Genomic DNA, 26,763 nt, shown 5'->3' with positions numbered 1-26,763 from the left:
GAATGTCAGTTATACAATGAAGGAGAAGGGCAAGTGTGTCAGAAGGAATGAGTGAGCAGAGGGGCAGAGAATGAAGGCAGTGAGGGAACAGGAGTAGGAGGAATAGTGCTTATAGGTTAACAACTTGCCTGCCGGTCACTTGCGCTGCTCACAAGAACAAAGCAATAAATGGCAATTGTTTCGAAGATTATTCAGAGTGTATGGAGCAGTGTGAAAGGCACCAAGTCTTAAAATAGGCCCATTCAATGTCCTCTTTAGACTGGATTGTTCAGACATGCTAGTGCTTCATTTCTCCATCTTAATGTTTCATATACACTGCTTTTTTTAAATTTTCCATTTTCTTTTAAAGAAAAGATGTTAAGTGTGTTCAGTTGCACAGCCTCAACACAGGAGTCCTTAATAGAGGTGATCCGTAACTCAACACTCTGCAACACTCAAAGACAAACAGTATTGCCAAGTCCCAGGATTTTGCCACAACTCTCGCAATATTTGGTGATGTCAAGGTCAATGTATCTACCTCCCACACCCCAAGGGTGGGAACAAACAAAAGCCTCCAGAATGTGCCCTCATTATAAAGGGCCCAAATGACTCAAAATTTTGGATCTCCCATAAAATGCAGCAGCCAACCAGTAATAAAGGGGCAAGGGAGTTTGAGGCTCATATTTCCAAAGTTTTAGCAGACCAGAGTGAAGCAGGAGTCCCAGGAACATAGGAATTGCCAGACTGGATCTGGCTCATGGCCAATCTAATCCAGTATTCTGTCTCTGACAGTGACCAACCCCAGTTGCTTCACAGAAAGGTGAAAGAAACCCCTCAGGAAGCAGACATGAATAACCAAAGAATGCTACTCTGAAACATGTGGTGACCATTACTTCCCACAATACTCCAGATTAAGGTAAACCACTGATTTATAATGATGCCCAGGTCCTCTTCTGAGTTGACACTGATATTTTAGAACTTGATAATTTTGAGTTGTTTATTTTTTCCCTCCAACATCTATTACTTTACATTTGTTTACATATGCAACATTCATTTGCCATCATGTTGCCCATTCACCTAGCTTAGTTAGGACCCTCTGAAGTTCCTCACCATCTGCTCTGGGCTTGGTTAACCTAAGTAACTTTGTGTCATCTGCCAATTTTGCTACCTTGCTGCTCCTCCCCTTTTCTAGATCATGAATATATTAAAATCTGGCCTTCGGACAGAACCTTGAGGTACTCTGCTGTTCACCTTTTAGAACAACAAAAGTTGAGCATTTGCTCCTATCTGGTCCCCGTCTCTTCAGCTAGCTTTGAGCCATTACAATATTTTGCCTCTCACCCCATGACTGCTTAATGCAAAGGTGGACACACTGCGGCCCATGGGACTGCTCTCCCCACCCCTGAGCTCCTGGCCCGGGAGGCTATCCCCCAGTCCCTTCCCTGCTGTTCCCCCTCCCCAATAGCCTCAGCTCACTGTGCCACTGGTGCAATGCTCTGGGCAGCGGGGCGATGAGCTCCTGGGGCAGCGCAGCTGCAGAGCCCGGCTGACCTAGTGATCTGTGCTGCACAGTGCATGGCTGGCTTCAGCCGGGCGGCGCGGCTGCCTGTAATGGTGCAGCTGCGCCGCCAGCCACCGGTGCTCCAGGCAGTGCGGTAAGGGGGCAGGGAGCAGGGGAGGAGGGCTGGATAGAGGGAAGGGAGTTCAGGGGGTGGTAAGGGGCCAGGGATGTGGATAGGGGTCAGGGTGGTTGAAGGGCAGGAAACAGGAGGGTTGAATGGGGGTAGGGGTTCCAGGGGTGGTCAGGGAGAAGGAGTGGTTGGATGGGGCACAGGTCTGTGGCTGGGGGCTGTCAGGAATGAGAAGAGGGGTTGGATGGGGTGGCTGGGGGCAGTCAGAGGTGGGGGTTCTGGGGCGGTCAGGGGACAGAAGAAGGGGTGGTTGGATGGGGCATGGGTCCCAGGGGGGCAGAAAGGAAGGAGAGGGGGTGTTGGATGGGCCAATGGGGGGCAGTTAGGGGCAGGGAGTCTGGGGGCATTCAGGGAGAAGGGGTGGTTGGATGGGGCCGAGGTCCCGGGAAGGCAGTCAGGAAGGAGGGGGGTTGGGTAGGGCAATGGGAGGCAATTAGGGGCAGCGAGTCTGGGAGCAGTCAGGGGACAGGGAGCAGGGTAAGTGGATGGAGCAGGGGTTCCAGGGGGCCATCAGGGGCGATAAGTGGGGCAGGGGGTCGGATGGGGGGGCTGGGTCATGCCTGCCTGTTTGGGAAGGCACAGCCTCCCCTAACTGGCCCTCCATACAATTTCTGAAACCCGATGCAGCCCTCAGGCCAAAAAGTTTGCCCACCACTGGCTTAATGTCTTTAGTAGCCATAAGACCTTTTTAAAGGCCTCTGGAAAGTCTAAATACATTTTGTCACAAAGTTATCCTTTATCCTCTACTCTGACACTTCAAGAGAATTCTAATAGATTAGTGAGACATGATTTTCCTTTGAAGAAACCTGGTTAGACCCTATCACATCATGATCTTCCATGTGTTTTACTAATCTATTTTTAATAATCTTTTCAACCATTTTACCAAGTACATACATAAGACTTAATGGTCTAATTCCCTGGATCACCCATAGCAGGTTTTTAAAAATATAGATTCAATAGTTGTTACTCTCCAGTCCTCCAGTATAGCAGCTATTTTTAATGAGAGAATACACATTATAACTAGTAGTTCAGCCACTTCATTCAGTCACATTTCTACTTAGAGGCTGAATAAACCTAAAGTGCTTTGTAAATGGAGGAAAGACTATGACGTTGTTGTGCATATATATCCAAGACTGAAACATTCCTGAGGGTTGCAGCCAAAGCTGCTCTGCCCTGGATAGTGTGAGCTGCAACACAGCACTATGTGGAGGCCTGCCAGCTCGTAACAGGGAAAACATATCAGACAGTGGGTTAGACATTGTATTCTCTGACAATACTGCTCTTGGTATCAGCATCAAAAGAAACAAGAAGTTGGTTGGACTTCAAGATCCTTAGCTCCCTCTAAGTTAAAATCAAAGAATATTTTAGGGTTGTGGAAAAAGATCTCATTGGGACAACTGTGCAAGCATGACAAAAATGTTGGTAAGAGGATAAGAGTCATGAAAATTAGTTTGTCTCCTTCTCTGGAAGGGCTGCAGGATGAATTCATGGTACTACTATAATGCTTGAAAAATGTAGTATAAGCTCACTCATTCTATGACCTACCAAGAAAGCAACCTTCCATTCAAGAAACTAAAGCACATCAAGGACTCGAAAGGAGTTAAGAGCTTTATCAGGAACATATTAAAAACCCACAACACCAAGGGGGTTTTATCTGAGTAATTTAAAATGCCTCAAACACTATGTAAATCTGATGATGATGGTGCAATGGTTTGCCGTTGATTGGTACATGATAGGCCAAAATAGTCACCAAATGAACATGGATAGAATTAATCTTACAATCAGAGAAACGAAGAAAACAGATAAGTAGGGGAGAAGAAGACATTTAAAAGAAGGGGCACATGGGCTTGAACCACTCCATAAGGTTTCTCCACTTAAAGTTTTAACATCCATCTGGTAAACAACCTGAAACATCTGCTCAGACACCACACGTCTGGAGCTCTACTCTGTTAGAAACTTTCAAGGAGAGGGCTCCCAGGCTAGGATGCAAGCAAGGTGTTCTGGTTCCATTTACTCATTTATGACAAGGCTCTGTCTGATGGAACTGATCACCAGTCTGCAACACGATTCAGAACCATACTTGCCTGAGCCAGTATGAGGTTATTGGAATCATTAAGTCATTGCCTTTTGTTGTTGTACAGGACTTTTGTTACCAGAAATGCAGGAGCCTGCCCCTCTCCGCCTGTGAATGGAGAAAGCATCTCTTACTAATGCTGTCTTTTACTGGTACTGTTTACAGAAGTTTGTCCTGGTGACGTGTGAAACAATCCACCTCCATTGTCACCCCACTGGAGAAAGATCTGATCCACTGTACCCTCATCTAGAGATCCAACCATGGAGATCAATCACTGGCTCAGTCTCTCTGCAATTAAGTCCTCTTTTTCTGCTAGTAACTGGCAATCAGGATTATATCTTGAGAGAAAGAGCCTGCTCCCACACCTGCAGGGCTTCATGACACAGCAGCTATGAACTGTTGCCTCCCTGTTTGTTACACTTGTGTCAAATTTTGTTAACATTTTAAATCAGGGCCAGGTCTCTGAAGGTTCTTACTTTACACAGGTTCCGCCTCATCTCCAGAGCTCTGATGAGCAGCTGCTGTTCCTGGAGAGACTAAGCTCACTGAGTAAAAAGCCTCTTTGCATAGTGTCTCCATCTATCTACCTTAGGTACTTATCACATCACAGGATGAATACATCCTAGATGAGCAGCATTTGAATGGGTGGAATCTGGAAGTCCAATCCCAATTGAAGATTATCCCTGGCCTGTCACCAAGGTAAAGTGGCTCACAGGTCATCCAACACTTATTTCTTTTCTTTGGCCTACATCTCTGAACCCATGCTCTGATAAAAGTCAAATCCTACTACTTTATCTTCCATATTTACTCATCATTCTCCTTGAAATGAGCAGTCTGTTACCTCCTCCATCTGACTCTATGGATACTATTGTGCCTTTATTGTATCTATACATGATACTTGTATTAAAGAGACTTCAATCACCCGAGAAGGATTTTCTGACATTTTGGTGTAAAAGACACTATAGCAAAGCATATATTTCACTGCATAGCAGAGTTACACAATCCAACAAATGTTAGAATTCATGTGGTATGTATTTAGATTTACCAACCAATTTCTTTCAAAAGCTATTTATGAAGTTAGTGAAAATATACCTTTTAATATTGACTTAATATTAATCCATTTGTATTATATCAACAAGGTATCTATGTAGAAAGAGAGTTAGTGGCATTGATTAGGCAGGCTGCATTTAAAACTTATTTTGCAATCTTCCCTGTGTTTGACTAAGAAGAGTTCACAAGCTCTGGGGAGGAGGGATAGCTCAGTGGTTTGAGCATTGGCCTGCTAAACCCAGCGTTGTGAGCTCAGTCCTTGAGGGTGCCACTTAGGGATCTGGGGTAAAATCAGTACTTGGTCCTGCTAGTGAAGGAAGGGGCTGGACTCAATGACTTTCAGGATCTCTTCCAGTTCTATCAGATAGGTATATCTCCATATATTATATTATGCTGAATTTACAGATAAATCTTAATTTTTATCCTACATTGTCCTTGATCTAAAACAAGGGAAGTAAAACATTTGGAATCAACAGGCAACAGTAACAAAGAAAGTCAGCAGGAGAACAAGGGTAGATCCCTGTGGGGGGAATATCTTAAAATCTACGGTAAAGTCATACTTGGCAAAACTCAATAGATCTGGTAAACATCAAAGATAAAATTTAGCAGGAAAATTCCATCAAGTACCAATAAAAGAAAAAAATGGGACCAGCAGGTTTACCAGTGAAAAACAATGCCAGGCCTAATAGCACTGATCTACCAGAAGCAATTTATTATGACACCAGAAATAGCTATTTTCACAGTGAATGCTTGAAATGAAAACTTTAAAGCTTCTTTAAGTCTTGAGTTATACCAAAGTATTCAGCCAGCCAGCCAAAATAGCTGAAGGGAAATAGGAAGGCCACATGTGGAACTAATTACTCATGTAGAGGTTATGACAAAGAACATTTCTCCAGACTTTTCATGGGGGCTTCACTTTCAGGAAGTAGCTATAATTACTGTTCAAGTCTAGAGCAGCCTGCATGCCAGTGACAGTTCCAAGAAAAAAAAAAGAAAAAAAAAGAAAAGAAAAAGAAAAAGAAAAGAAGAGAACCTATTTGCCCTTTTCTTAGTCTGAAACACCAAAATATAAAGCATAACTGCAGTCATTAAAGAGAATCAAAATAAGCACAGGCATATTGCATTAGGTTCTCGAAAGAAATTCTTTTCACAAATTAGTTTTTGCAGCCTTTACAGAACAGCAAGTTTTGTTTCTACATTAACTCACTCTCCGTTGGCTGCAGCAAAACTGTACATCTTGACTTTTTACAGCTTTTCCATAGTGGGGCCCACTTCCTGCCCAGTTGAGGAAAAAAATCTGGCCTGAAGATGAAATGACTGCTTAACATTACACTAAAACATCTGGTACCATTTTATACACAGACCCATGTCTGAGAGCAGGCAATTCTAGCGGTCTCACCAGCGGCACAGTGCATACCCAAACCTCCCTAGGGTGACATCATCCCATATATGGACTCTCAGGCCCAACCCTCCCTCTTTTCCTGGTCCTAAATTCATTGCCAGATCCCCAGTCTGCTGCAAATGTGCCACGTCAAGACTGGAAATCACAGCACTTCAGTGTGTTTCAGTGAGTGCTGCAGAGTTTGAGGGGAAGCTGAGCAGAACCCCGATGCAGGAAGGCAGTTTTTCCCAAAGACTAAAAGAGGATTTAAAATAAATAAATAGAAGCGTCTGGAGATCCTGCTCCGTCGCCCCAGTGTTCAGACTACCTGTTCAGGACAATGCTGTTGTACAGTAGTCTGCACATTGGTTAGACTGGGCAAGGGAAAGCAACGACATGGACTTTGGGGGACGCCAGTTGCTATTGCCAAGGAGAAGACCACTATTGCTCCTTTCAGATCTCATATACAGTATTTTTCTTCACAGGTTTTACACACTAGGGAATAAGAAACGCTAAGGGACACTGTGAGACAGGAGGACTTCAGAATAATGCGGGGAAGACATTCTGGTAAGGCCTACTTTGGAAGAACACCTGGCCTATGACCTGGCGAACATAGGTGACTTCCCCCTCCCCCATTCTTCCAATCATCACCGCAAGACAGATGGAGCTCTGGTGATTTACTAAAACGTATGCAAGAAAAAGAGAGGTATATCTATATCTATTACATCAAGAGGTATACATAACATAACTAAGTTCAGCCATTTCCATGTATTTACTTAAAAATAAAGCTTACTTGTCCCCAAACTAAGAAGGTAAATTTAAGTTTTGTAGACTATAGCAATTGCTATGAATATGTAAAGTATAACTCAATTAAAAACAATTCAGAAAAATTGATTAAAAATATGAATTCTGAATAACCTCTTATGAGCTATGTAGTTTTAAACGACAATTTAACAAAATTATTTCTGCATTAAAGGGATAAAAATATTAGCAAAGAATGTGTGAATATTAATATTAAACATTCTAAAATATTTATTTATAAAAGGTCACTTGTGAAAAAACTGTAATTATATTTGAAATTAAGCTGAAGCTTCATTAGATATTTAAAAATATATGCAATATACGCTAATAAAAATAAGAAAAAGTGACAGCTAAATATAGCAAGACACTTTGTCAGGCTTTTGCCAGCTAGAAAAAACTGAAATCTTGGACTGGCAAGGAAAATCATCCCTAGGAGAACAGATTGAGATAGAAAAGCAGTAAATGAAAAAACAAACCCAGTAACCTTTAATTTCACAATACATATTTGTGCATTGTTTATAAGAGCCCAGCACCAAACTATGGTTGCAGCTTTCTTGTCTATACTTCGCATGGCTGATATTTCTTCTTGCATTCAGAATGATAAGTTACTTTGTCTCAATTCCCACTGATAAAAATGGAATTTGTAAACGAACGCAGAAGTTTTCTTTGGTGAGTTTCCAGCTGTCCTGGTAGGGGGAAAAAACCCTCAGGCTGAATGAAATCCCCATGGAGAGAATAATACAAAAAGTCTGGGCTGCAATTTGATACCAGTTGAATTTCAGAGTCAGCTCCCAGATAGTTAACACTGGTAACAAACTACTGCAACTCCAAAAAATAAAAAAATAAAAATAAAATATACCCCCAAAAGTATTCCCTTCTATATGATGCTTGTTATTTATCGGAAGAGTTTGAATGAGTATACTACAAACAAAAGTACTATAAATAACTCCATTACAATTACTTTTTGCGATATGTATAAGTAGGGATTTTTAAGCAACCTTGATGCTGTGTCATTTTTATAAATATATATATCATTACCTTTCTCAGGGCTCTTTTAAAGCTCAATAAAACCCTTCCGAGGAGCTGCTATCATGCAGTATTAACTTCACAGTCCCAACATGGGTTATCATATAGCTTATGCAGTGAGAATTCTTGCTGCCGTTTCCCCTGCCATCCCATCTAAGCTATTGTATTTTAACTTAAAAGAATTTCTTTACCCAGCTTCTTTGGTTTTCTTTCACAAAAAATGATTATCTTTGGAGCAAAAACTATTTTTTTATTAATAGATTATAGTGTGACAAGAAGGATTTTACTCTTGTATTTTAGAGTCCTGATCAGTAAAGTAGCAGCACATTTAAATGCAAACTTATTAACAGAAAAATCAAGAGAGACATGAAAAGACAAAGGAGTGAAAATGAATTCATACAAATGTTAATCTCTTATTCTCACTTCTCCCATGAGAGTTGTTTTAGGAATGGCAATTCTGCAACGCTTTATGGTTTATATTGTAAGTGGGAGGAACAATTTTAGGATTTAGAATATTTAGTTTACATTAAGGCAAATTTACTTAGTTATCATTCCAAAGGAAAGAGATTGCCCTACGCAAGCTATTTCCTTTTTTTAATATAGTCAATTTTACATCTCTCAGAGTTTGCAGACCAAATTCAAAAGAAGAAAAAAATTATTTATTGAATGAGAACCATTTAATTAAGCTAATAATGTTAAATTAAAAAAGCGTGAGACAGCTCCTGTAATTATGAAAAGATGATGAATGGCATATGGAAATGGTGTGTTTCTCTTTTCTAGTCTATTATTCTGAATTAAATCTTTTACATTAAATAACCTTTCTGTATTTAGGAAGTGTTTACTCCCACCTCTCCTCCTCAAAGTTACATTTTTAGCCTGTACGGCTGAAGGTGGTGGTGGGGATGACCCTGGCATGAGTTTTGGGCAAGGAGGGAGACTGCAGTACACAAAGCAACAGATAGGAAAAGAAAGCGTGTATTATTAAGGAGCAAGAAAATATCTACTTCAGCACAGCAAAAGAGTTTCATTCTGTGAATTGAGTAAGCGTACTCTTCTTGATCTTAACCAGTCAGGAAAAAATATATTTCTTTCTTTCTATTGCCAACACTTGATTTAAAACTTATCATGAAAGAGTATTTGGGGGAATGAGTTTATAAAGTACAGTTTTAAAATACTCATACATGCACACAATATACAGATTCTTCAAGCACAAAGATGAAACATAAAGGTTTATGACAACTGAGAAATATGAATCGTGTTCAGTGGGAAATTTATAGTGTGGACATACTTTAATTCAATCGAACACTGTACTCAATCTGTTGCATGCAGTGGATAGTTTGATTTGAGAAAAAAAAAAGTTGGATTTTAACAGAAAAAGAACAATCAACAGAAATGGCAAATTAAAGTATGTACAACCATTTCACCACCAATAGGTCAATACTGCTGTATGATAGATCAGTTATTTTGTTGTCTAAGAGCAAACACCTTATCTGTTACATCGAACAAAATTAAACGGAGGGAGGGTAGTGAAAGAAATATTTAAGCTTTCTGATCAGAACACTGCTCCCTTAATTTTAAAAAGGGAGACCCACACAGGAACTGAAGGCAGCCATTTCTTGACCTTACAGAAGTGAAATATAAATCCAAACAAAGGCATCCACAGGCAAAACCCAAAACATTTCTTACAATGGAGAAGAGTCACAGATATCGTTCAATCTTTTGTCAGTATGTTGCATGTTCCCCCTCCCCCATTGCCTAGGGCTAATGTGTCTGTATTTTTGGAAGACTAAAAAATACTGCCTTCTCCCTCCTCTCAGTGCACATACACACACTTTTCTTCAGACCACCCAAGTATCATTGCTTGGTGGGAACTATTATAAGCCACAACAACAACAAAAGTCAAATACCAGCATTTTCAAACTTCTCTATATTTTAAATGATAAAAGGTGATGAGAATGGGGGTGGGGAATCAAATATATTAATCGGAATGCAGAATAAATGAAAAAGACACAGACTTCCTAGAGGATCCAATTTCTAGTCTTTAAAAAAAATTAGATGAAGTCTTCCCTTTTAGGAATTCCATCTTTTCCTTCTCCAAGAACACAGCCTTCACCATGACTTGCAAAAGGTTTTACTGACTAGAACTGTGCTGCATAGAAAATTCCAAGTTAAAATAAGATTAAGGCTTTAACCTGCAAGAGACAGGAAATACCACAGTTAAGGCTGGAAAACTTCTTAATTCACTCCAATGTGCCTTCGAATTGCATTTTGTGCTACATGGTATAAACTATCTAAAACCACCCACTTGGATAAAGGCTAGTAGTAGTTGCAATATGGATAAGATGAGTTACAAATACATTTCTAGCTGCTGACAGTTATCAGACCCATTAATGGTATTTTAATATATGTGCACATAAAACCCTACTCTGTTTGTGAATTTTCTTTTCCTTACTCACTATTAGTAATTCAAAATATTTCTGTACTTCCATAATACCTTTAAAATCTATATTTACCTAATGAATCATATATTTTACTTGTGCCCTTTGGCATATTGTACAAAGAAATTTTTAGCCACGTTTTAGAAGTACTATTAGCAGTTCAGCACAAGATCTTTGTAAACATACCACGGGTGTCTTATTAACAACATGTAACTAATTAATTGACCATAACAGCCTAGTCATATGGAGTCCTAAATGAACTGCTTAATATAAAGCAAAATTACACTTGCATCAACTCTACATTTATAACCCTTAGCCCATTTTAGTTGATGAAGTCTACCTTTGTATGGTCAATAATCACTGACTAGAAAATTCAAATCAACTCATCTCCCACTCTCTCATAACACCTTCCTCCCCCGCTCAGGCACCCCAATACCTGCTTATAGACTCTAGTCCATATTCTAGGCTAATGTGGCCTACACATTCTTGTTTTTGATCCTCTTGTGTTATTGATTCCCAGTGGGTATTTTTCCTGCACAATTGTTTTGGCATTCCAAGAAAGCACAATATCAAATCAAACATACCTAATTTTCCCCGCAATGTAAAGATTTTTAGCACCAAGTCTACATACTAAAGCAGTTGAAACATTCAATAACCAAAGGAACACTAAGTACAGAAATGCTCTTATGTCACCTATTTTTCATGAAAGCAATTGATTAGTCCACATTATGATCTTATCCTTTAAGTTTCCTTTTAAAATGGTCAAGCTGTGGGAGGGCAAAAGTACTGAATTCTAATTTCACTTGAAACTCATTTTTTGTAACTATTATAATTTATCACAATAAATGTACATTGGCTTAGAATGGGAAAAGGCTAAAGACATAATACGTCATATCTGACTTGGCTATTTATGTATTGTAATTTTTAGTTTTAAAAAAATAGACCTAAATTTAAATCTGAAATTTATGACTCACCAGTCTAACTTATCTATTATCTAAAGATGTGTCCATTTTCTTTATAGAAATATCAAATGTTTTAGATAAATAATTATACGTTATGTTACACTATATAATACATTTTAAAATGGTAAAATATTTGCTTTTGCCTTTAATAAATTCAGGCCTTTTACGGCCAGTTTTCAGTTAAATACAGCATATGTTTTAGCAACATCTAAATATACAAGATTGTCATGCTAGAAGTGAACGACAATGATGATTTAAGGAACAGTATTTTAAAACAGAGTACTTTAATTTGCATAAAAGTCGATCTAGCTTTCTCTTTAAAAATCTTTTAGTAGAAACCAGTGTTTGAGGTTTAAATGTCTTTTGAAATTATGGCAACATCAATAATTCACTGAAAGGCATTTCAAATGTAGGTCAAATTTCACTAAGTGTATTTTGGTGCTTTACATATATAACATTTCAGCAAAGCAACACCTTTTGTAGGAAAGGTGTTTGCACATTTTTGATTTGTAACATAACCAACATTTAATTGAAAGAGCTATATTTTAAGCCCAGGACACTCTTTTATTTTGGTTTTCACATATAGAAAGTACTCATTTTGACAGAAATAGGAATTAAAATTATATGCTAAACAAAATATTAGCGAAATATGCTCCTTTTGACTGTTCCAAAGTAAAAGCCTCACACACACACACACACGCACACACACAACCTTCCTTCCAGAATATTCTTTATTGAGACAGTCTACATATGGCTGCTTCCATCAATACAGCATTATTTGGTTTTGTTTTCAGTATTTAAGTTTACAGTACTTATCTATTACTCGAAAATATGTACTGTATAAACATATCCTTTATCTTGAACTTCAATATTTCTGTGTTTTCAAGAAGAGTAAAAACATCTGGTTCAATCTCTATATGCTGTGCAAGTACAGTAATTGGGAAAACGCTTGTATGAACTGGATTTAAAATAAACCATAGTTTAAATCATTGTTCTTTTTAAAATGTTTAATGTGACCATTTTGTTAAAATCCTATCCCATTTGCATGTCAGCACAATTATAATTAATGTAAAATGCATATTTTCTGAATAAAGTCAAACATTGTACTTGTTCCACAGCTCCCTAATGTTTTAAAGTTTAATTCTGTTATGTGTGTTTCCCCCCAACAAAGTCCCCAAATCTGGAATGGCACAGACTGATTCTTATCAGCCGGTGAGGAAAGGACCCCCTGATGGATCCAAGGGACTGGCTGGACGGAGTTGTCATGTGTCTGCCTGTCTACACTTGCTGTGCAGAACATCCTCTCACCTGTACAGCAGGCACAGACAGGCAGTCACATGACAACCCAGCCTGAATGACAACCAGCCAATGAGAGCAGCTCTGACAGACTATAGCATCTTCACCAAGAGCTACAGGAAAGAGTCACTTTTGGATTTAAGTCTGCTGGTTCAATAATTAACTCATGTGTACTTTTTATTATTAACTTGGTCAGCATATTGAAATCCACCCAGAGTAAAATGAACGGTGCCTATCAAATACAATAAAACCCACTGCTGAAATTTTTACTGTGCTTTCATAGTACTCTTTTCCTAGTTGTTCTGATTAACTCACTAACCATGAATTTTATTTGTATCCTGCTTTGCGGCACCATTGCAAATGGGAAGACGAAATACATTTCTCGCTTATATTTTGATAACAGCACATGAATGACTCGAATTTTATTAGGTCATGCAAAATTAATGTATACATGCTGATCATACAAAAAGAGGAAGTTATTCTTTGGCTAGTAAATGCTATTAAAAAGGACACCATAAGATTTCTGAATATTTCCCCCTCTTTAGTATGTGGGATTTTATTTCCTTCTGGAACAATGAAAAATCCAGTTCCTCACTCATTTTCTCTCCTACATCACAAGACGCACATTATTTTATTATTGTAGCTCAACTGTAAGTTAAATTAATAATACACATTTACTCACTAATGTTGTCAGCATTTTTATCTTAAAAAACTGAAGCATTTGATTTGGAAATCAAAAAGAAAATACAGATAAAGGGAAGAAATAAGTCAAATTTCAGTGGTTCCAGTTGAGAGTCCAACTCTACATTCCCTGCACCCCAAAGGCTGCCAGTGAAGTTGAGGGAAGGTTTGGGTTTCCAGAGAATACAGGATTTGAAAGTGTCCTATTAAACATGAGACATTTTTTTACAAAGTGTATTCTTCTGTCTGCAGTAAAGAACATTAGTTTCATAAAGGAAAATGGCTCTCTCCCTAGTCACACTGCAGCAGAACCTTGCTAATTCTTACTCTGCTAATCCACAAACCTTAGAATTTGAACACAAAGCCCCACATTCTCTCCCACTTGTTGGCAAAGTAATAACAGCGGAGAGCTAACTCATTTTACTAAGGCCAGGTCTACACTACGCGCGAAAATCGATTTTAGATACGCAATTTCAGCTACGAGAATAGCGTAGCTGAAATCGAATATCTAAAATTGATTTACTCACCCGTCTTCACCACGCGGGATCGATGTCCGCGGCTCGCCATGTCGATTCCGGAACTCCGTTGGTTTTGGTGGAGTTCCGGAATCGATATAAGCGCGCTCAGGGATCGATATATCCCGTCTAGATCAGACGCGATACATCAATCCCCGAGCAATCGATTTTAACGTGCCGATACGGCGCGTAGTCTAGACGTGGCCTCAGACTTCACTATTTTTACAAAATATATTGCAGAATACCCAAGTTATGACTTATTGTATTAATTAAAACTTGTCAAATAAATCACTGCATTAACCTTGCACTCACTTGTTCAATAAGACCCCAAACCTACACACACTATTACACATGCTTAACTTTAAACAGGTGAGTAGTCTCCTTAAAGTCAATGGGATTACTCATCTGAGTAACCTTAAACATACAAGTCAGTGTTTGCAGAGTCAGGGCCTAATTCACCATGGACCTTCCAGTCATTCACACAAGCAAGGTTCTTCTGCTTTCTACAAACTTTTCTTAGTATCTGAAGACTGACCAAACCCATATTTTTGTTTCCACCAGGAGTACAAAAAGACCTTATTCCTATGATTCTCATTTAACAATCATTAAGATTAAAAATGCTGCACACGTATTAGAACAGCAACAAAACAATATCAATAAAAGACCCATAGAAACAAATTGCTTTATGCTTGCTCATGCAAGTGGGACCACCAATGTTGAAATTCATGCTTATGAAAATTCATTATTTGACAAAGTAAGTTACTTCAAAATAAATTCTACCATGGATTCTTTAGTACAAGGCCCACAGCCAACAAATAAAGCACAAAACGTAGCTTCTTCAAATAGCAGGAGAGTACAATACCTGCTTACATTTTTAGGATGCCTTTCATCCTAAAACAAATCTCAAACTATACAAAGCATGGACAGTATAGCTCCTTATGCGCACATGCCTACATTAGAGGAGCTGCACACCTACACTGTCCCAGGAGGCATTGTACGTCAAGAAGTCGCAGTATCATTCAGAGCTCTCTGACACACAGGGAGAGCACAGCCACTGCTAAACTCCTTAATGGGGTGCAATGTACACTGATTCATGGCCAGCCAGCTCTGCTGCCTACTGTGGCAATAGGGAGACCATGGGTTCTTCTCCCCACCCCGTCTGGAGAGGTTAACATTGCCACAGACTAGATTTACATGGTCACTGTGCTCACACATGTGCAAGGACTGCAGCAGTGACTGGCATCTGCTTAGGAGGCACAAGAGGTAGTGACGTCCTTATGTGCTTTCATAATGCTCATCTGTGCAGAGCATAGTCACAATTCAAATCCCTAAATATAGAAATAATTTCATACGTTGCTGAAGACCACCAGCCTTAGGGTGAAATACAACAGCACACAGTAACCATAATCAATAGTTCAGGACACGAAGTGACAAATACCATATCCATTTGAAACTACAGAGGCAGTTTAGGTAAGCATAACATAATTTGTCCAGGAACCCAGAGCTAACATCTCCTGCTCTTGTGAAGAAGGCTGCTAGACTTTTAATTACCACACTGGTCACATCCTCAATTTTAACTCTTCTCATGAAGCATCGAACAAACAGGGAGCTCAGTACTCTTCACAAGTTCTCAGGCTCTAGCTGAGTAAGCAGTCTAGATTAATGCAGTACAGCAGCAGACACTTCCAAAAGTGTTGTCAGGAACTCTGAAGCCTCTCACTGAACACAAATAGAAGACTCAAGAATTCCCAATCACCTTTAAGGTGCTTCTAAGTATCCGAGACAGCACTTAGTGAGACTGGTTAATTTCACCGCACTATCTTTCAATAATATGGCGAGGCCTACTGTATAATAAAAATAAAGAGTAAGCTGATATATAATTCAAGACTATAGAGTTCCATAGAAAAATTTTCATGTCATCATTAACCAAACAAGTGATTTGTTACCACAACTCAAAGACAACAGAATTTCCCCATGATGTAACGCAAAATGTTGGTCTGCAGGACTTTCAGTAACTTCTACATTATGATGAGAGTATTAACTACCACTCTATTTTCTTCAAAGAAATTTTTTAAATGCCATCAAAAACATGCCTGTTTTCAAACTTGCACATTCACACAAACACCCTTAAGTTTGATTTCTTCAATGTTGTTATTATCTCATAATAAAGTAACCAAAACAACATCCCAGCAATATTTTGAAGACAAAACTGCTTTCTCATAAATTTCCACTGTAGTCCTCAATTCCATTCCTCTGATTTATTAACAACGATACTCTTTTCAAGCATGTGTAACAACCGCTGACATTAATGAGAATTATAGGTTTACACTGAAGATACTTTCCTATAAGTCTTAATCAAAGGCAAAGAAATTCCAGGTTAGCCTTGCTCATCCTCATCTTATCTGTCATACATGGGTCTTCTAGGGATCTCACAATAGTGCATGACCTCTGTTGTGTGTGTGCTATAATATCTACGCAGAGGAGGACAAGTTATAGACAGAGTGGAAATTTTTGCATTTATAACTCCTGCTTTTGCCAGTTTAGGTTAGATCTGTAATTTTTTTCATTGACATTTTTGAAAAAGACAGCCATAGGTTACCAGTGTTGTTACTAGTAACTCACAGAAAAGAATACATATCATAATATAGAAATAGGATTTTAACAATGGCCTCCTAAAAGCATGTCCTTTCTTATTTGCATGCTTGTTTTAAAAAAAGGTTTCAATTCTGCTGAAGAATGCTCTTTCAAGAGAATGATACGGGAAGGATGGGCTAACAGCAATGGGTACAGGCAGTGAGATAATGTTCTTTTATTAAGATTTAGAGCACAGAGTAACCCAGACCTTTATCTCTTAATAGAAAGAATAATTTTATATATATATATATTTTTTCATTATCAGTCACTGTCAAGGTGGAATAAAATAAGTGAAGACAAAAAATTTCCCAGTTCTGTCATCTGTCATTATGATTAGCTCACAAGAACAAACTGCAGAAAACAGTAAATCTGTCTTCAAGTCCACTCCCTCAGTTATAATTAATAAGCAATATCCTTCCTAAATATTAACCTAGGCCATTTAAACCTGATATGAGAAATATCTACTTACCTTATAAAAAATAACTTTACTGTCTTTTAAATAGCTAAAAGAGTCACAAGATTTCTGCCATAATCAAGTCTGAAATATATTGAATTCACTTCCTATAAAGTATTAGGAAATTGAAAATATGAATGCTATAAGTGACTTACAAGACAAGGTAAGTGAGGCAACATCTTTTATTGGACCAACTTTTGTAGGTGGACAGGATAAACTTTCAAGCTTTAAAAAGCTCTTCCTCAGCTCAAAAGCTGGACCCTTCCACAAACATAAGCTGGTCCAATTAGAGATATTACCCCACTTACCTCTTCTCTCTCGCACCCTCAGACAAATATGGCTGCAACCTGAAAACATACATTACTTAAGACGTTTAAAAATACATTAAATTGGGTATTACATTTTCAGTCCAGTCTCACCAGCTTCAATAAAAATGAATCATAGCCTTCAAAGACAACCTAAAGGGTCTAATAACTTTCTGAATATATATTTTCCTACATGGCTACAGTCTTAATTAATGTTCTGCATAAAGAGCTGACTTGTTAACTAACAGTAGATTTTCTTGGAAGAATCCATCCCAAAATAAGGACCAGCTCCTGCAAACACTACTACTGAAGTCACTACTTGCGATAGCAAGCACTACACTCAGGTGGTTGCAGGAGCCGGGCCCTGACACAATGTTACATGTAAAGAATCTGCATTGTAATAACTCTATCCCATGTGTCTAGAAGCAAGGATGCTGAAGTATAATATTGATAAAGTTAGAACAAAAAAATGAAGAGGCAATAACAGTGACAACAGCAACAACAACAAGCAAGACAAACCTTGGAAACTGACTTTTCAGAACTTGCTAGAAAAATATTTTCCCTCTGCCAAAAATCAAATTTTCTTCAGAAAAACCCAAAATCTTTTCAACTGAAAACTGCTGAAATTTGAAAACATTTTGGTCTTTGGCTGAAAAGTTCCAGGTTCAGATGAAAATACAACATATGAAGAAAGCACACACTGAAATTTTTTGTGTAATTGAAAACCTGGTTCTCACTTGAAAATAAGGTTGGTGGAAAATGTTCAGTCAACCCTACTAATTTTAAATTGAAGACATTCAAGTGCAGAACAAAGAGTTCCACAGTTAACCTTTTATTTAAGAAAAATTAAGGACAGGGCTACAGTAGAGTGTGGGTGGGTGGGGGTGGGGGGTTTTCCAAAATGTACACCTGGATATTTAGGTAGTTTTACATCCAAAAGCATCTAAGCAGGCTGGATCGCAACAGGTCAATATCCAAAGCTATCTAACAGGCTCAAAGGAGGGAGCAGTCTGAATATTGTATTATAGGAATGTCCTTCTTTAGCTCTTGCTTGTTAACTACAAATTCATTCATATAACAATTGTATTTCTTAACAAGGTACCTTTACCTGATCACCAGTACCGCAAACTCAAAACTCTAGTTAACACTACTAGAAATGTTTTCACTTCATTTTAGACCTTTCATAACATTAGGCAAAAGCCAGCTGTATAACAAAACATATCTAATTTTCATTGCTTATGGGAATAACAATCATAAGAAAAAGCAAACACAACCAAGATTACCACAACCTAGAAGCTGACAACCAACTAGATGGCAGGACATCATATGCATGGATGTGACCAGGCTGGGCTTGATGGAAGAACATAACACAGACAAGAATGACTGGTAATACTGCATTGTTCCCAGTGTCTGCAAAGAAGCTCCAGGATGAAATGATGATGATGATGATGGGAAAAACAACTCGACACTTTTTTACTCACTTACATATTAACTATAATGAAATCCAAGTGAAACAGCTAATAGCAACCAGAAAAGTCTAGTATATTCTCTTATCCTGACTATTTTAAAAGAAGTAAGTGTTAAAGATCTAGAATAACTAATTAGTGTTCCCAAAGTTTGTAGAGAAATTTCAGTAGGATCTTAAAGCAGAAGAAATATTGAGAACTGCAAGAGCGGGGAATCACACTAAGAAAGTGCTAAACTAGATTGCAAGAGAAAATACATACTAAATGCAAGTTCAGTATAAACAAAGTTAAAATCTTAACATTAGAAGCTGTGAATGAATATCAGAGTGACTGATGTCTGCAAAGGAACTGTCTCTTTACCTCATCATCTTTATACCAGGACAAGCTTTCTGCTGTCAGAACAAACCAGTATTCCTTGGACCCCCCTTTCATGATGCCGATATTGTTGATAGTGAGCCAGCCTTTCCGGATCACCTGTACAGGATTGTAAGTCAAAAGACATTTATTAATTGCCAGTCACTCATTCACCAAACACAATTCATTTTCTAAATTCATTCTTTTGACTAAAAAACTGCTCTACCAATAAAAGGTGCGCTTTTCAGTCATTGACAAATTTGGAATATAATGTCCACAGGTTCTGATGACAAGAAAAATGCAGCATAGAACAGAATGAATTTTGTGGGGAGAGGGCTTGGAGGGAAAAGAGAAACCTAAGGATTATCCTTATGTATATATATTATAAAGTATAAGGTTGAATAACAGATGTGTGATCTTGATACTATTTGCTTGCAGTGTAGAAACACATTGTGAAAACTCATACAAAAAACAAAAGGGATAAAAAGGATGGTTGCTTTCACTGCTCTGATACTGCAAATTTTTTAGATATGGGAGATCAATTGTGGAGTAGGAATCTTGAGCTAGGACCAGACCATCCTTCCTCTCTGGAGCAGTCAAGGACTTCTGGAAACCTTACCCTTCAGAGAAGGGGACTTTCTGAAGGGTCCAATTTATCACAGAAATAGTGAGGTCTTTCAAAGAAAAAAAAGCAGTAACAGAGAAGTAGAGAGTTCAAGGCAAGGAAACAGAGGAGAGGACTAAGAGAAACAGAGGAGGAACGGAAGGAGCAAAGAGCAGAGAGGAAAGAAAAACTGAGGCTGGGATGCAGAGAAAGAAGAAAAACAAGACTGACTGGAAAGAACAGAAGGGAAACAAAAAGAGAGAATGGCAGAGAGAGAAGGGAGTATAGAAACCAATGCTAAGGTTCAGAGGAAAATCATGCAGGAAAAATGGAGAGCAAAAAAAATCTAGGCAGGGATAACAGGACTCAAGTGGTGAAATGGAAGGAAGAGAACAGGTCAGCAGAGACGTTTAAAGAAAGTCTGAGTACAAAGGTCCACTGAGCTTTCTGATAAAATTATGAATAGTTCAGTAAAAGTTGTTTCTTCCGCAAGTCTGAATTTAAATGGAAAAGGGTTCGCTGGATTACATATATCATACAATGAAGTCTTCCAAATCTCTCTACGGACTCATGTAAATGTCCACTATTTCTTCCCAAGAAGATCTCCTTTACTTGCTTATGAAAGATTGGGAATGAGGTTGAAAGTGCTTGGACTTCTAATGTCTACTACAGAAGCATGGAGTTATGCAATCAAATGGAGATCTCTGCTTCCTTTTATGGATATGCACTGGGGCGGTGGCAAACTTCTCAAAGACTTCCAATCTCAGCCTGCACCAACACCAGCAGACAAAAGACAAAAACAATTTGAAGTCTGCTTCACGGTCAATCATGAAGGTTGAAACTTCGAAGTATATTTCCCTCAATGTGCACATAAGCAGCTCTGATCATGCCAACAGCTTTGATATGTATGCAGTAAGACTATCTTGTACTCATTAATAACAAAGCCAACTGAAAAGGGGATGAGGCACCCCAGCACTCCTGTTATAATTGACAAAATGTGGAAAAATGTTTGCAACTATAAATTTAGCACCTTTTGTTGCAGTTCTCCCCAAAGGCTGAGACTGCAGAAAAGCTTATGCTATCAGTCTCTGATCAATGCTGATGTTACTTTGCAAAGCAAATGGACAAACATGGCTTCTGAACGTTTTTAGAGGGCAATTTAAAACAACTCAGGGCTTGGCTACATTAGACATTTCAAAGCGCTGCCCCGGCAGCGCTGCGGGAGCGCTGCCCCGGCAGCGCTTTGAAGTGTGAGTGTAGTCAAAGCCGCAGCGCTGGGAGAGAGCTCTCCCAGCGCTGCTTGTAAACCACATCCCTTACGGGTGTAGCGTGCAGCGCTGGGAGCCGCGTTCCCAGGCGTCGGCGCCCTGAATTACATGACCAACACTTACAGCGCAGGAGCATCTGGCAGCAACACAGACCCGGGGGTGTTTTTGTTTTCAAAAAACAAAACAACCCGACAGTTGCAGCGCTGTAAAGTGCCAGGGAGCCAAGGCCTCAGTGCAATTAAAATATCTAACCGGTCACTTGAAATTAAACCGAGCAGCTGCCAGAAAAGTGGAAATTGGTGCACCAGTTACTTTTCTTCCAGTTCCTAAAGGAAGCTGAATTTTGGCACCTAATCACTAAACAAAGGACTAAAATGCAGTAAAACACTGGCAAGTTCTACATGGAGTGGAGCAGGCTTGGTAGGCGAGAAAGGAGACTCTGCAGACCCCAACGTGACAACCCAATACACAGTGCCATAAAGGCACTTGTGGACATGCTATTCAAGTGGTACAAGGTGTAGAATTTTTGCTCTGATATTAGTCTTGAAAAATGGATTGCACATCTTGTGGTATTACTGTTGACCTTCCATGGGGGTCGATCACAGCTGGGTACTAACAGGGTTACCAAATGTCTGGACTTTCACTGAAGTAAGAAAAGCCTATAAAGTCATCTCCTGTGTGGAGGACAGCATCTCAGGTCATTCTTGAGCAGTGCCGATGATACTTTGAGCCAGTTTTGCATCTATCCTCCGCAGCAGATAACATTATGACAAAATGGGCTGGGGTATCAAAAGGCCAGGAATGGGAAAATCTGTTGATTCCTCTTGGGAAGGACTGCGACTCCCTTTGAAAAATATTATGTTTCCTAGCTAAAAACCAAAAAAAAACCAAAAAAAAAATACAATTAATGGAGATAACACCCATATCTAGAACTGGAAGGACCTTGAAAGGTCATCGAGTCCAGCCTCCTGCTTCACTAGCAGACCAAGTAGCTAAATTATTGCCCAGATCCTAAGTGGCCCTCTCAAAAGACTGAACTCACAACCCTGGGTATCGAGCAACCAATGCTGGCATGAAGCACTGAGCTTATCCTCCCCCCAAAGCACAAAATCAACACAGCTAACCCAAATTAAAATTCAATATTGTCCTCACCGTAAGCAAACTAACAATAAAGGTTGGCCTCGTCCTCCTTAACTTCCCCTAGGACCTAAACCAGGGGTGGATGAAAACCTATGGCCAGGGCCGCATCTGGCCTCCAGACATTTTAATCTGTGCCCTCAAGTTCCTGCTGGAAAAGCAGGGTCTGGGGCTTGTCCTGCTCCGGACCATGGCCAAATGGCAGCTGCAGGGGTGGAGCCTGTGGACAAGCGAGTGCAACTGGGAGCGCTCTGATTAATCCACCTGGAGCCTATGCCCTGGACCCCCCCACCGACTCTCACCTCTCCCAACCTCCTGCCCCAGCCCTGATCCCCCTCCCGCCCTCCAAACCCCTTGGTCCCAGCCCAGAGCACCCTCCTGCACCCCTAACCCCTCATCCCCAGCCCCACCTCAGAGTCCATAACCCCAGTCGGAGCCCTCACCTCCCTACACACTCCAACCCCTTGCCCCAGCCCAGATCCCGCTCCCACATCCTGAACTCCTCATTTCTGGCCTCACCCCAGAGCCTCCAGTCCCAGCCAGAGCCCACATCCTTCCCATACCCCAAACCTCTATTTTGTGAGCATTCATGGCCCACCATACAATTTCCATATGCAGATGGTGCAGTTTGCCCACCCCTGACCTAGACATTTTAAATTCATTTCAGGTAGGTTAGCAATCGGACAGCAACAGTTTTCAAATCTCTACTGACCAGGCCTGGCCTCAAACCAGCAGTCTAGAGAAGAGCTCTGTAAGTCTGAAACAGGCAGGCAATGTTCACTTAAAGCAGCCCACCATTACCAGCTGTTGAATCTGCAGGGAGGGAATTAAGTTGGTTCTATCAGCCCACTGAGGCTGGTGGCTCATTAATAGGGCCCCACCAAATTCACGGCCATGAAAAAAGCGTCAAAGACTGAACTCTGGTCTCCCCCCATGAAATCTGGTCTTGTGTGTGCTTTTATCGTATACTATACACAGATTTCACGGGGGAGAGGAGCATTTCTCAAATTGGGGATCTTGACCTAAAAGAGAATTGCAGGGGGTCACATGGTTATTTTAGGGGCAGGTCACAATATTGCCACTCTTACTTCTGCACTGTCTTCAGAGCTGGACGGCTGGAGAGTGGTGGCTGTTAGCCGAATGCCCAGATCTGACGGCAGCATCCTGCCAGCTGCAGTGCAGAAGAGTGGCAATACCATACCATGCCACCCTTACTTCTGCACTGCTGCCTTCAGAGCTGGGCGTCCAAAGAGTGGTGGCTGCTGACTCAGGTCTCAGCTCTGCAAGCAGAAGCACAGAAGTAAGCGTAGCAATACCATACCATGCCATCCTTACTTCTGCACTGCTGCTGGCAGAAGCTATGCCTACAGAGATGGGCTCCCGGCCAATAGCCACCACTCTCCAGCTGCCCAACTCTGAGGGCAGCACCACCACCAGCAGCAGTGCAGAAGTGAGGTCAGCAGAATTGCAACCCCCCTACAATAACCTTCCGACCCCTCCACAACTCTTAAATTTATGATTTTTTAAAATCCTATGACCATGAAATTTACCAAACCTGACTGAATTTGGTAGGGCCCTACTCAGTAACATACTAAGGGTTTATCTCCACTTACTGGGGGATTGACGCATGGCAATCAATCCACCAGGGGTCAATTTAGTGGGTCTTACACCCACTAAATCAACCACCGATTGCTCTCCCATCGACTCTGGTACTCCACCGGAATGAGAAGCATAAGATAAGTCAACAGGAGAGTTTCTTCCGTCAACCCAGTGTGGTGCAGACACTGCAATAAGTTGACCTAAGGTACGTCGACTCCAGCTATGTTATTCAAGTAGCTGGAGTTGTGTAACTTAGATCAACTTAGCCCTATAGTGTAGACCTGCCCTAAGACATAACAGAAGCAGGAGTGGCTCTCTAGAGGGAGAATCTAGGGTGTGGGCTGATCAGCCTGGAGAGAGCCACCAAGCTTTGAGCAGAAGTTTGTTATCTTGTTAACCGCCATCTTAATCAAACCAAACCTCAAAAAGGGGGGAGTTTTTACTCTGATATATCGTAGTGTGTGAATAATATGTTCGAGAGGAGGTTGGGAAAGGCATCATGTCATCAGTCCAACAGCCCATCAGATCCTTTTAAAATGTATTTTACAACATCTAGCAAAGCGTATGGATACCTTTCCAGTACACAATCGCTAACCAGAAATAACCATTTTGCCTATCCAGACATATTTATCAGCCTTCAAACAACTTACAAAGAGTACAGTGCCATAGAACCGCAGTAATATAATTAAACAAAGCAAAATTAAAGGAATGCTGTGGTGTGGTGGATGTTTTAGACATATGTCAGGAAGTTATGATTTCCCCCCCGTCCCTACAAATTTAACTTAGCCTCCTAATAAGGACCAAAAAAAACTAGGACTCCTTGTGGCACCTAAGAGAGTAACTAATTTATTTGGGCATAAGCTTTCGTGGACTAGAACACCCTTCATCAGATGTATGAAGCAAAAGATACAGGAGCAGGTATAAATACATGAAAGGATGCGGGGTGCTTTACCAAGTGTTGTCAGTCTAATGAGATAAATCAATTAACAGCAGGATAGCAAGGGAAGAGAAATAACTTTTGAAGTGGTAAGAGAGTGGCCCATTACAGACAGTTTGCAAATTAATTCCAGTTCTGCAACTTCACGTTGGAGTCTGTTTTTGAAGTTTTTTTGTTGAAGAATTGCCACTCTGAGGTCTGTTACTGAGTGACCAGAGAGACTGAAGTGTCCTCCTACTGGTTTTTGAATGTTATGATTCCTGATGTCAGATTTGTGTCCCTTTATTTGCAAACGAGATGCCATCAGATTAGGCCTGAATGAAGACTGGGAGTAGTTGGGTCATTACAAAACCTAAACTTAATTTCCTGAATACTAAATTTCTCTCTGCTGTTACTCACACCTTCTTGTCAACTGTCTGTAATGGGCCACTCTCTTACCACTTCAAAAGTTATTTCTCCTCCCTTGGTATTCTGCTGTTAATTGATTTATCTCATTATACTGACAACACTAGGTACCCTGCAAACGTTACAGCATCACAACAATTGTGAGAGGAAGGTATTCCTTGCCTTTTACAAACAAAGAAACTGAGGTACAGGGCGGCCAAGTGACTGGATTCCTTTCAACTGCACCACAGTGCTTGTAATTTAAAATATCGCCGTGCTCAGTAGGGAGCAAAGCACGACATACGAGGCAGCAGAAAAGCAGCCAGACTGACAGTATATTTAAAGTTGGTTTGGGACAGGGTGCCTGGAAAGATTCAGAGATGGAGTTGCCACTCTGGAAACAAACAGCTGGGTGCAAGGAGGGATTCGCTGATGACGCGCTAAGTTCAGTTTCAGGATATCTGAAGTTGAGGAGTACTTAAACAGGGAAGGAAGGTAGCATACTGTGCATTGGGATACTAGAATACTTTTCTTTGTTCTGAACATTTTATAAAACCAATACTGATAGTCACTTTTTCTGCAACTCAGGGAAACACACATTCTGAGGGCTCAGTATGGGCTATTTTTAAGCTTTAAGAAGAAAACGCTTTAACAACTGTCTTTGCTGGCCAGGAAGGAACTCCCCATAATGTGGCTCTCAACAGAGGACCCTTCTGTGATCCCGGCAACTCTGCTGACAGAGTCTCACAGATATACAGCCGCCAGTGGTGAATGGAATAGCAAGCTGGCTTGCTGATACTACTCTCAGTCACTCCTCCATTACGTCTATCCAGCAGAGGAATGAAGCTGCCAGCTGTTTCCTCAAAGAATCCTGCTTGTGGGAGATTGGATCCAGCTGCCACTCCCACAAAGCACTGGCTTGTGTCAGTAGCAAGACACCAGATCGAGACAATACCCTCAGCCTTTGCATTTTTCAAGGAATGCTGATGAATTTCCACTAAAACGCCCAACACGTGCTTTCCCATTAAAATAGAGCACTATGCTCCCTAAACATACTGAAAGCTGCAAAGGAGCAGCAGACCAAAATGTCAAACAACTGGAGACTTATGGTGGATGTTACAGGAGGGAAGAGAATCTAGAGGTGTGCTGATGGCTGGAGAGTGAGTATGAGGTTGCAAGTTATTTTCAATGAATTGCACATGTTCCTAAAACTTCACATGGGCATATTTTATTTACAGAACTACAGCAAATCTATAGAATCTCAATACATTCAGGACGAGGCAACACTGTATGATAAGGAACACTATCTGGTTAGGTATTCACGTCCTGGTTTTCAGGAGGTGCTGAACTCCCACTATAGTCTCCCATGACTTCACCTCTGAAAATCAAGCAACATTTTAAAAATAAATTTCCTTGCCTGTAAAACAGATAAGGCATTTAAAACAAAAACCTTTCCATTTTAATAATCCTGTTTAGTTTTAACTATTGTGCTGTTTACGTTTTATGCTACTCTCTATTTGGATAGTGACGAGAAAGTAATTATTTCCATTATTATTCAGAGGCCTGTGATGGGGCATTCACCCCACTAGCCCTGGAGGGGTTAATATAAGGAAGAGGCCAATTAACCATCGGCTGCACCTGAAGGGGATCTAGGATGCAGTAAGGCTTAATTGTGGATAAAGCTCACCTGGTCAGAAAGAGGCAGGACTTCTATAAAGCCAGGAGCT

At 40.2% G+C, this 26,763-nt stretch overlaps 1 protein-coding gene across 1 annotated transcript in view; it reads right to left on the bottom strand.

Annotated features, from left to right (window-relative positions):
* The window catches only part of DNM3 (dynamin 3), a 327,480-nt gene that overhangs the window by 166,157 nt on the left and 134,560 nt on the right, over positions 1 to 26,763 (bottom strand). The window contains 1 exon segment of the mRNA XM_075067972.1: positions 19,114 to 19,227. Coding sequence (XP_074924073.1) covers positions 19,114 to 19,227 — 114 coding nt within the window.

The sequence above is a fragment of the Chelonoidis abingdonii genome, chromosome 7, assembly GCF_003597395.2.
Source record: "Chelonoidis abingdonii isolate Lonesome George chromosome 7, CheloAbing_2.0, whole genome shotgun sequence".
Classification (NCBI taxonomy): domain Eukaryota; kingdom Metazoa; phylum Chordata; order Testudines; family Testudinidae; genus Chelonoidis; species Chelonoidis abingdonii.
This window is presented reverse-complemented; position numbering and strand designations above follow the sequence as displayed.